Genomic DNA, 11505 nt, shown 5'->3' on the forward strand with positions numbered 1-11505 from the left:
TGTTTGTTTTATAGTTTAAATCCCAAGGGGAGGATTCATAGGGTTTTTAAGCTTTAGCCTATGCTTGTGTGTTACACCTCTTGTCTATTGTGATGCATAGGTTGCATAGAACCATGTGGTAGCATATGGAAAAGGCACCTAAGAGGTGTGAATACCCATAGAGGTCATTACTAAAGGGTATGGACTCACTTAGAGATAGTTAAGGGGCTCCTAAAGTGCCTTCAAAGGTGACCCACGAGTTTGCAAGTTGGTTGGGCTGATTTGGGGCCTCTATGTGATGTTAGGCATAATGCCAAGTAAGATGCCTACAATAGCTCTATATAATCAATCAATCAAGTTTGTATCTACATTATTCTACTCTATTTTCATTGTGTACTCAAGTAATATTTTATCTTGCCAATCCATTGAATGGTTCTCTAATTGACCCTCCCTAAACCTCACAACAAGTCCACCAACCCCTTCTTCTTGCACAAGCTTTCCAATTTAGTTTTTTTCAATCCCATCACAATGCTAGATAGATCTATTTTGTCTTTTCGAGTCTACCATATTAAATTCGCTATGATGCACCATTCCTCTTCTATTGGGGAGTCTCTAAGAGCCACCCCCTATTTTTCTCCTTGGGGCTACAGGGGCCATAAACATTGATGATGGTTAGCAACTGCTTTGCCCATTTGATCTTCATACTTAGGATTCTGCCTGAAGCATGATTTAAGACCACCTGAGACTCAAGATCTTTGTCTACAATGGTAAGAACTCCACTGAAGCCATCCATCGTTTGCTTCATCATAAAAGTCTAACTAGTTTCATGCTACTTTTGACATCCAAATGGTGTTCTTGATTGTCCAACCTATCTTTCCTTCTCACGTCCCAGAAGAGAGCATGCTTTTTACAAGATTTTATGCCCTTCACATTCCACGACTACACATTTAATTGCTGAGATTCTCGTAGTGAATTGGAGCTTCTGCTTTGTCCGGTGAATTCTCTTTGAGTTGCCCAACGGCCCGTGCTTGTGCTTACCTGATATATTCTGCCACCCAACATCCTCCTTTTGAAAGGCTTTACAAGGATGCAAAGTACACCTTGCCAAGGAACACAAGACCACTGCTATAGGTGAGAAGGTTAACTTGCCCTTCCTCCTTTGAGTACCCTGTTTAGGGGGGTTTCAACAGAGAGAGAGAGAGAGAGAGAGAGAGAGAGAGAGAGAGAGAGAGAGAGAGCGCTTAAATGGCTTGGAAGACCTCACAAAAAGAGTGCCCTTAACACAAATGAAGCCAAGCAAGTTATTATTCTTCTGCTGAACAAATTGTCCAAACAAACTCTGCTGCCATCCAGCATGTATCCTCAGTATATGTTAGTAGTGCATGAAGCCTTGATTATTGAGGAGAGCCCTCCCCCCTTCATGATCAGCTTTGTCTTCTATAATTTAAGCTAAAGATTCGTGAGTGACTGGTGGTGATGTACAAGAGAGTAACTGTGATCTGCAAATGGTGCAGAATGTAGTCAGTAAATCTCTTCTAACAGGTCAATTTCTCTTTTAGAAAAGTGGCATCCATATGGGTGCAGGGAATGCACCACGCCACTGATGTCCCAATGTGCAGGGCGTCTCACTGACCAAAGCCAATGTTAGAAACCAGCGATGCACCAGACCCGCATGCTTGTAATCTTGCATCGAAAGCAGAAGTTTGTGAAGCTAGTTGATGCAAATGGTATGCTAGCTTTGCTTGCTATTCTGCCTTGAAGTTCAGGCTAGCAGTTCTCACCTTGTAGCCCATCCTTCTCCAGATTCTTGAGCGAAAAAGCCACACAATGATGGCAGCATGGAGCTTTGATGGCTGCCCTTACCTTGGCAGTATGACAACTGCATCTGAGTAATCTGGTTAAGCCAGCTTTCCTGCATTTCAAACCATGAAAAAGCCTCATGATGATGACCATACTAGCAGCAGAGAAAGCAAAAACAAGCATCCTTCGACCCATAGCCCAAGGGATATGTCAACTTACGAGCCTAGTGCCCTCCAAGTGTAAGACATGTTCCATCTGCAGAAAAAAGGCTCTCCACTTGTCCATCTCAGCTGCTTGGGTGGCCAGCTTGTCATCCAGTTGGCCCGACACTAAAACACTGCGAACTCTCCGCTTGCTTCGTTTCAGAGCTGCACAATAAGCAGAATTTCTTTATCCTTTTTGTGTTATAATAGAGAGCCTTTATGTCAAGCTGTATGGAACTTAACCTATGAACACGGAGTGATATCTAAAAGCAGTTATTATGTTTTGAAAGAATTTTAATTTTTCCGACTTTGGGGGGCCCTAATGGAGGGGTGTCACTAAAGAAAAAACCTCTCTGTGTAGCTCCCCACCCCACCACCCCAACCTCCTCTCTCTCTCTCTCTCTCTCTCTCTCTCTCTCTCTCTCTCTCTCTCTCTCTCTCTCTCTCTCTCTCTCTGTGATTATTTCAGGATGCCAAAATACATACCAGATAGGCGACCCTTGATATCGAGCCGCAAAAGCTCCAGCCAGCAGGATGCCACATTGCCTGCAGAGAATTAGAGCGATTTGAGCTTGACCTATATATCTAAAGGCCTGATGAGCCTGAGATTAGCTCAATGAGAAACATTAAAAATACAAATTTCGACCATGCTTGACCATACCAGTTGCAAATGAGACATTGCTTTCAAAACTTTTCTGGTCCTCTGTTGCTTCAATAGAGCATTGCTTGTTGTGCTGAGCTGCACAAGCTGCCAAACATTCCATGGTCACTTCTTTGGAGAATTGCTCAGAAGTTGATAGGGGGCAACCCATTTGTTCATTGGGCTCGCGTGAACTTTGCTCCTGCTTTTCAACTTCATAAGGTCCTAATGCTGCTCTTTGGCCGCTCTTTAAATCCACTGCAGCTGTATTAATAGCATGCTCTTGTCCCTCTTTGTCATCTCTAAAAGCTAATGAGGAGTCTGTATCTTTATTTACATATCCTAGTTTCAAAATAGATTCTTGTTTGGAAGTTTTATTGATCATTTCCCTCTCCTTTGTACCCTCTCTACGTCTGGCCAAGCTCATCACGTGATTCTGTATTGCAAGGTTTTCTTTCTTTCCATTCATGAAAGCACCTCTTATGACACCTTCCAGAACTGCATGAACCTGTTTTCTATCTCTCAATCTTGAAATTATACCAGGATTAAGCTTTCCCAAAATGCCACTAGGCCCACATATCCTGGCAAATTTGTTTGTGTTTTCTTTTGCCTCTGGGCATGGACACAAGTTTGACTTCTTGGGGGGTCGTCCACGGCGAACTCTAGGGATGCAGACACTGCTATGCTGACTCTGCTGGTAGAGAGTACCTGTTCTTGGCACAATTGGATGACTCCTAGATGTTTGTCTCGCAACTTGACTAGACGCAAGTTGTAATAGATTTTGCCCCATTAAGTTCTTCATTCCTTCCGTGTCTGAATGGTGTCTTGAAAGTGATCCACCACAGTCATTGCTGCTGAATTGAAAGATCAAGCCTGCTTCTACTGAGCTCTGAACGACATACTCCTGCTTTACTTCATTTAATCTAAAGACATTGTTAGAGTCATATATCATTTTGGCATCCAGCAAATACTGAGGTTTTGTAAGTTCCATTGTTTTCTCTTCTTGAAAACTGGTAGCACTATTGTTTCTGCTTGACGCACCATCCACCTGCATCATAGATTTCTGACTGGTTGCAAAAGAATCTGCATGGTGCAAACTGGTATGGTTGGCAAGGCCATCTTTTGCTCCAAAGTCTGCCATTAGAATCCCAGCTTCCTCCGTAAAACACACAGAATCCTCTTCAAACTTAGATTGACCTATCTGCCTCTCTAACAATGAGGAAGACAAAGTTTGATCACTGTTAACATTTCCTTGGCAGATCAAGTCAACAGCATCCGCTGTTTTGCTACAGCTAGAATTAACCACAACATGACTGCTACATCTCCCACTAAGTCCAGCTGAGACGTTTTGCTTCATTTTAGGGTACGTGGGAGGCTTTGTGAGTGGAAGATCCACAAGATTCTCTGATTTTGATGATGAGAAATTCAATTGCATTTCATTCTTGGCATGGTCAGCACTAGACAAAGAGTTGTTTTGATCCTTCAAACCCGAAACAGGGAGATTGGAACCTTGAAGGGCGGATAAAATTGAGTGCACTGTCAAAGCAGACTTTGGTTGTTTACAAATTGCAGCTTCTTGCAATAAGTTATTGCCCCCTTGTATGTGTTTAGTACAATCCACTGCTTTAGAAAAAGTGTAAGTTTCCTCCTGCGTCACTGGCTTTGTCTTTTTGCTGAACACCTTCCCCTCTTCGCAATTGGAAATGGACCTTACTGCTAAAATATTCACAACAGAAGACTCATTCTTGGGTGAAGATGTCATTGTCCGCCAAGATGATAAGGTGGACCTCCTCTGCTTCAGCAACAAAAGACGGGCATTTCCTGGTCAGTTAAAAAAGACAGAGTTGGTTAACTTACATGACAACATATTGTAGGCATTAGTAGTTTTGACAAGACACTAAATTCACCTTCAAACACAGGACTTTTCCGCTTCACTCCCTTGTGCTTTGGGCATGTTTCTTTCGTTTGGGTAGCATCATGGAGCTGCTTGTTTTCCTTGTTATCACAATAATACGTTGCTTTGTGCCGTGTTCTGGGACCTGCTCTTGCTGCAGCCAATATCTGCTTCAAAGAGATTGAAAATGTCAAAAGAAAACCTACACTTTCAGACATTTCAACAAAACTTTCGGCAATGTACTGGTGCATAAACTCTCTTGAGTGCCGGATTCACCAATGAAGAAAGAAAACTACTATTTTTGTCAGACATCTATAGAATTCAGATGGTATTTGAGCTGAATCTTAGCCAAGACTATTTTCCATTTCACACATAGCATCATTATGAGCATCACTAACTATGCATGATACAACATCATATTATCATTGGTAGCATAGTTTCATAACATTATGCCATGCACAATTCATGGTGTAAGGTTGCCGTTGCTTCATGACTGCCATAGAAAAAAGCATGTGTTCTGCTAAAACCAGTAGAATGCTGCTCTGTTCAGGCCCCAAGTGTGCATGCAAAGCCAACAGCTCAATCGCACAGAGAAAAGCAGGTGTTAGAGTAGAACCTTGGAAGATGCTTGGTTCTGATGTGAATTGGGGCTCCTCCTTTTAGAAAATTGAGTTACTGCTAGCCTCATTCTGTTTACACAGTTGTTTTGAAGGCTTGAGAGAGGCTTCATGCGGTTTCCTTGAAGTCCGTCATCATCTAGATCTGAGAATTCGTGACGTGCACCAGAAACAATTGCTCCTTTGGCCCTGCTTTTGAAGCTTTCCATGGAAGCTGAGCTGTTTCTGCTACTGTCGTTGCTATAGTTGAGAAGGCCTTTCTCTAGAGCAGGAGCGGGAGAGTGATCGGAAGAGCTCAATTCGGTTGCAGGTTTAAGATTTGATGAGCTAAGAAAGGCCAAGACATTGGAGGCCATGATGTCTTCATGGGAGGGGCCGCTGACATCCATTTGTGTGTGCGCGCGTGGCGAGGCAATTTTCTCAAGCCGCTACAGCAGAGAGCAATTGAGTTGCTCCATAGCTCGCTCGCTCTCTCTCCCAAGCTACCTTGCTCTGCTCGTACAGAGTTGCGGCGCAGACGAAGGACGCGAAGGAGAAGAGCAGAAGAATGAGAGAGACTCGGGGTGCCCTGTTTACAAGAAGACAACCCCTCTCTTCCTTTCGAAATTTGAATTCAAAATACTCAGCTGATGAGCAAATGCTATGTTCACACACACAACGGTCCCTTGAAAAGGGCTCCAAATTTCCAAAACCCTCCTTAAATTTGAACTTTTTTAAATTTTTTGTTTTGGATTCAAATTCAAAGCTAATATGACCTAGAAGCCACACCCATTTAGATGAAAGTTAAGGGCCGGTTCAAACAACGCAGCCAGCCCGCTCATGCCTTTTCCTCACGCTTGTATTCTCACAGCGTGCGCATGGCGCTTGTTATATAGTAAAATCTGCCGCTTTTAATCAACGATGGGGAGTGGCCAACTTGATAATGTTGGTAGCCTCGAGGAATGGGGTCATGAGATCAAATGCTGCTCAATTTTTTTTGCAGACAAGTCTCGAAACATGCTGCATGCCCGAGGCAATGAAGCCGCCCATGTAGACAAAGGGTCTGGAATAGACTTCCTTCCTAGTGGACGAATGCAAGAGTGCCACATAGACTCCACAACTCTATGCATTGCGCTTGGGGCTCAATCTGAATGCCCCCTAAGTCCCTTCTTGGAACTATCAGTTTCGCCTACATTGGCTACCCATTGGTCATCCATTCTGGGAAAACGGTATTGAATTCTTGGTTAGCGTAGTCGAATGCAGGTGCTTACCCACCAGAAGGGCACACGTCTATCCCAAGAAAATGCTTTACACACCACCTACCCGACTATGTCTAATGTCTTCTTTTTTTTTTTGCAAAACTGACAATTGTGAGTAGATTATATTATAATAGCAAAAAAAAACAAGTACCTGTCATGCTCGTGTCTAGCCATGACAACTTCCCGAGATCATCATTACATATGGGAGCCATCCCATGGCAAAGGCTGAGCTCATTTGTTAACCCAAGAGTGTCAGTCATAACGACGCCTACAGCCTTGTTCCATTCATCTGAATTTATATGTTTCTCGATGGCAATGATCACCTCTTTACTTTCTTGGATTATCTTCGTGAACTTAGTTGTTTCCAATGTGCTCTCGTATATCCGACTGTTCCTTATCTTCCAAACATGACGGAAATAGAAAAACCTCACAATTTGTGTGACGACGAGTAGCACTTGACTCTTAAACACCTTCCCTCCCGAGAGAGAGAGAGAGAGAGAGAGAGAGAGAGAGGTGTCGTGTTGTGCATCTACTAGGTGGAAATTTTTTCATTTCTAGAGATGTCGTGTCTTTGATTGCCTAGTGCAGCCATCCATCCATCTATCTATTTTGTCTCGATGCCATTGCCAGGTGGCCCTTGCACTGTTGCTTGTAGGTCAATGCTAGGTGGGGTAGATATAAGTGGAGGCGAGGGGATATGGTCTATGGTGCGGGTAGAAGTGCGTAATGAGGGAAGGGAAAGCGAGTAGAATGGCCTGCTCTGAAAGAAAGTTGGTTCGCAGATGGATGATAGACACGCAAGTGGAGTTGCACCTACAGGATAGAGCGAACAGGTTGCTAGGGACAATGGCGACGCATAGCAAAGAGACAAAAAGGGAAAGTGAGATGGGGAGATGTGTAGGTACAAGTGCAGAGGAGGCCATGGCAAACGCGTGCAAGTGTAAAGGAGGCCATAGGACATCCAACCACAAGTGCAGACAAGGACTTTTGCTTGGCAATTACGAGATTATGAGAAACCTTGCCTAAAAAGTAATAGGCTTACGAACATAGACTAATAGGTGATAACTAGTGTGTGTTTTAGATAGTGAGATAGAGTGTACATATGGAGTAAAAACAGAGTCTAATGTGAGCTAAACTTTGCAACGTGCATCTTCTTTTTACATTGACTAAGTTGCAATAGCCACTAAGGTTGCCATTAGCACATCTATAGTATATATAATGGAGCTTAGACCCTCCATGTGCCACACTCTACTTCACTTTAAACAGAACTTTAAAAACCATTTAATTTGAAATGCAAAAGTGAGGGATAAGTACTTAGATGATAGAAAATGAAAAGACTTTTGAATATTGGCAATGCAAAATCAAAAATTTAATGCTCTTATTTCTTATTTATAATATTATAATATATAAAAATTTGAAAAGGCCATGGAGTTTCACTCCCGCTCTCAAATTTCAAGGATGAGAGTACTTCTATTTTTAAAAACAATTTGAAAGATGCCTTTACTTTGCATTTTCGAAGGCCATAAAGAGCTTCTCTAAGTATTCCTCTATGTGTCATCGATCAATGAACCTTTTTTTTGTAAGTTTACATGGACCTTCCATGTAGTAAATGATTTTCTACCATTATATGTATACTATATATGATGGAGCTTAACATTTTTTAGAAATGAGAGAGCCTCCATATGGTGAGTTTTTTGTGCATTGCACGAATTGCATCTCTGTCAACTTTTGAGTCTTTATCGTTGTGGCGTCATCTTGTCTTCTTTTTGAACTTCAACTTTTGAGCCTTCGTCATTGTGGTGTCATCTTTTTTCCTTTTGTAGGATTGGTTTGAGCAGGTTTGTCTTTGTTTGTTTGTGTGTGTGTGTGTGTACGCGCACGTACGTACATGTGTGTGTGAGAGAGAGAGAGACGATTGTGTGTACGCACAACCTATGTGTGTATGTGTGTGTGTGTGAGAGAGAGAGAGGGAGGGAGAGAGAAAATAGCATCTTTGAGAGCGCTCACAAGCATGCTCCTGTATCCAACCAAATCATGCTCATCATCAGTGGCGTCTCTCTCTTCCTTGTGGCCTCACCATCATCGGCATTGTCATCACCCTTGTGCTCCTCACACTCGTCTTTTTTTAGCCTCATCCCCGTGCTCGTGTGCAGTGTGCTATTTTTGTGCGTGGTCGGCATGCTCTTTGTCAGAGGTACTGTGGGTGTTGTTATCCTGTCTATGCTCTTATGAGTTTGCAACAACTTCAAGGGATGACACCTAGGCCGGGACTCGGATCAAGTAGAGCATATGCGACATCATGATTATGAGGGTGCTAATGAAGTTTGCCAGGAAGCTGGATACATGCATGGGTGTACAAGCCCAAAGCAAGGCAGTCCCATGTGCAATTGCTCTATAGTATACAAGATAAGTGTGACGTACTAGCTTTCATGAGAGAGAGAGAGAGACAGAGTGAGTGAGTTATAGTTGTGTATCATTTTTGTGGTAGGGTGAGATGACTTGCATGATTAATGTGGGTGAGGCCTTAGATAAAGCATAAAAATGACTACTTCCTATTGGAGACTTTCAGGTTTGCAAATCAAGCAAATAAGGCTTGCCCGGGGAGGGAAGAGCATTCAACATAGCGAGAGACAGAGAGAGAGAGAGAGAGAGAGAGAGAGAGAGAGAGATAGATAGATAGAATTTATTATCGTCCTCGGAGGTTAAATATGACCTATGAGACCAAAGTTACATGTGATGTAGTATGTGTATGGCTGATGAGTGACTCTCGATACTCCAAAATTGTGGTGATGAGAGTCACAATGGAGAGCCCACATTGTGGCTGGGTGAGGAAAGTGTATAGGTCTAAGTCATGGCTAAAAATGTGTGTGTGTGTGTGTGTGTGTGAGAGAGAGAGAGAGAGCGAGAGAGAGGTGACACATTGAGAGTGCTCCCGCATCTATTTGGATGCCAATAGTGCATAAAAGACACACACACACACACACAGATTGGGAGTCAATTCTTGAAAAACACTTCTTCCAAAAACTTGAAAAACCTACAAAAGAGTTTTTGGAGGTATATTGCTTTTGGATGGTTTTTACATTAAATTTTGTAGGTTTTGTCACCTTCAAATTTAAAATTTAGCAATAAATTCAAATTTTCTAGGTAGGATTGCACTAAACCCTAGGTTTTTTTGTGCACTATTAGCGCGCGCGCGCGAGAGAGAGAGAGAGAGAGAGAGAGAGAGAGAGAGAGAGAGAGAGAGAGAGAGAGGAAGCAAAAGTATCCCATCAAGATCTTGCTCCCATACGTAGTAGATAGATAGAAAGGTTCAAGTGGTGTTTGAAGACAAATGACGGTTTGCGGTGGCCGACCATAGTCGGCAAAGGACAAATCACATTGGGACATCATGACAATTTGCACATGCATATACCTTGCACGGTGAGCACACATTCGTTCGCCTCCATTATAAGCCACATTCTCACAATAACCTCGTTCTCACATATGAGAAATTTTAAAGGTGTCTTGAAAGTCTTTACACTAAATTTCTCTAAGCTTTGCTGGCTTACTTGCCTTCAAATTTACAATTAAGAGGTAAACCTAAAACAATTTAGTTGGGATTACACTAAATTCTTTTCTTTGTGAACGATGCTCGTAGACGCAAGAAGTTCTAGAGGTAATTCGAAGATTTTTATCGTACATTTTGTAAGCTTTGTAGATTTTTTCACCTTTAAATTTGAAATTTTTAAGGTAGACCTAAAAAATTGTAGTTGGGATTATACTAAACGTGGGTTTTTTTGAGGACACACGTTACTATTTATTCCAAATTTGGAAACCATCCATATAGGGTTATAGTAAATCGCCATTATTGTTAACCATGCTCTTAGATATGAGAAACTTAGAGATAATTTGAAGGTTTTTACGCTAAGTTTGTTTGGCTTTTTAGGTTTTCTCGCTTTCAAATTTAGAACTTAAAGGTAAACCTAAAAATTTGTACTTGAGATTACACTAAACCTCGGTTTTTTCGGGCATTGATCGATACACAACCCTCTATACCGCAAACTTTGAAAACTTGCAAATAAAAAATGTTTGAGGTAAATTGCCTGCATTCCAAGGTTTTTGCATGCACACGCGTGCGCGTGCACGTTCGCACACACACACAGAGTCAGTCTTGCTAATGACATGATGGCATTGAGAGAGACAAAGAGGGAGGGTGGAAGAAGAAAATAATATTTATTTTTATAAGAACAATCCTATTAGATATCAAAGATCTAATGAACGAGTCTTGATCTCAAGATAGAGAGAGAGAGGGGGGGGGGGGGGGGGAGGGGGGAAGAATTCCACCCACCAAACAAAGAATTTCAGCACACTGTAAAGATAAGTGTGATGTACTAGCTTGTAAGAGAGAGAGAGAGAGAGTGTGTGTTATACTTGCATATCATTTTTGTAATAGGGTGAGATGAGTTGCATGATTAATATGGGTGAGACCTTAGATAAAGCATAAAAATTGACTACTTCCTATTGGAGACTTCCATGTTTGCAAGTCAAGAAGATAAGGCTTGCAGAGGGAAGGAAGAGTGTTCAACATATAGAGAGAGAGAGAGGGAGAGAGGTGACACATTGTCAGTGCTCCCACATCTATTTGGATGTCAATAGTGCATAAAACACACACACACACAGGGGGAGTCAATGCTTGAAAAACACTTTTTCCAAAAACTTGGAAAAACTTACAGAAGAGTTTTTGGAGGTAAATTACTTTTGAATGGTTTTTACACTAAATTTTGTAGGTTCTGTCACCTTCAAATTTAAAATTTAGCAATAAATCTCAAAGTTTCTAGGTAGGATTGCACTAAACCTAGGTTTTTTTTGTGCACTATGGAGAGAGAGAGAGAGAGAGAGAGAGAGAGAGAGATTTGGGGGTGGCCCGCAAGACCACTTGTGTTGCAAGTGCACAGAGACACGAAGAGGGAGAGAGGCAAGAGACGTTGAGACGTAGTATGGCTCTCACGAGAGAGAGAGAGAGAGAGAGAGAGAGAGAGAGAGAGAGAGAGGAAGCAAAAATATCTCGTCAAGATTTTGCTCCCATACGCAGTAGATAGAAGGTGCAAAGTCGTGTTTGAAGACAATCGACAGTTCGTGATGGCCAACTATAGCC

At 42.1% G+C, this 11505-nt stretch overlaps 1 protein-coding gene across 1 annotated transcript; it reads right to left on the reverse strand.

Moving 5' to 3' along the window:
* Positions 1-1266: 1266 nt before the first annotated feature.
* Positions 1267-5756, reverse strand: LOC147442271 (uncharacterized). The gene is made up of 7 exons (XM_086528503.1): positions 5133-5756; positions 4530-4683; positions 2644-4443; positions 2469-2528; positions 1999-2147; positions 1761-1891; positions 1267-1662 (listed from the first exon to the last, which is right to left on the reverse strand). Exons 1-7 carry the CDS (start codon positions 5520-5522, stop codon positions 1605-1607), a joined length of 2742 nt encoding a protein of 913 aa, XP_086384629.1. The 5' UTR covers positions 5523-5756; the 3' UTR covers positions 1267-1604.
* Between the last annotated feature and the right edge of the window lie 5749 nt (positions 5757-11505).

Source organism: Adiantum capillus-veneris, chromosome 14, assembly GCF_014529385.1.
Source record: "Adiantum capillus-veneris isolate H3 chromosome 14, ASM1452938v2, whole genome shotgun sequence".
Lineage (NCBI taxonomy): Eukaryota > Viridiplantae > Streptophyta > Polypodiopsida > Polypodiales > Pteridaceae > Adiantum > Adiantum capillus-veneris.

What these genes read in the sequence shown, in the direction of transcription:
- LOC147442271 (XM_086528503.1), bottom strand. Translation starts at nt 5,522, where the DNA reads ATGGATGTCAGCGGCCCCTCCCATGAAGACATCATGGCCTCCAATGTC. An exon ending in AGAACCAAGCATCTTCCAAG is followed by an intron (nt 4,684 to 5,132) that starts GTTCTACTCTAA and finishes TCTTTGAAGCAG; the next exon opens with ATATTGGCTGCAGCAAGAGC. An exon ending in CAATGTCTCATTTGCAACTG is followed by an intron (nt 2,529 to 2,643) that starts GTATGGTCAAGC and finishes AATTCTCTGCAG; the next exon opens with GCAATGTGGCATCCTGCTGG.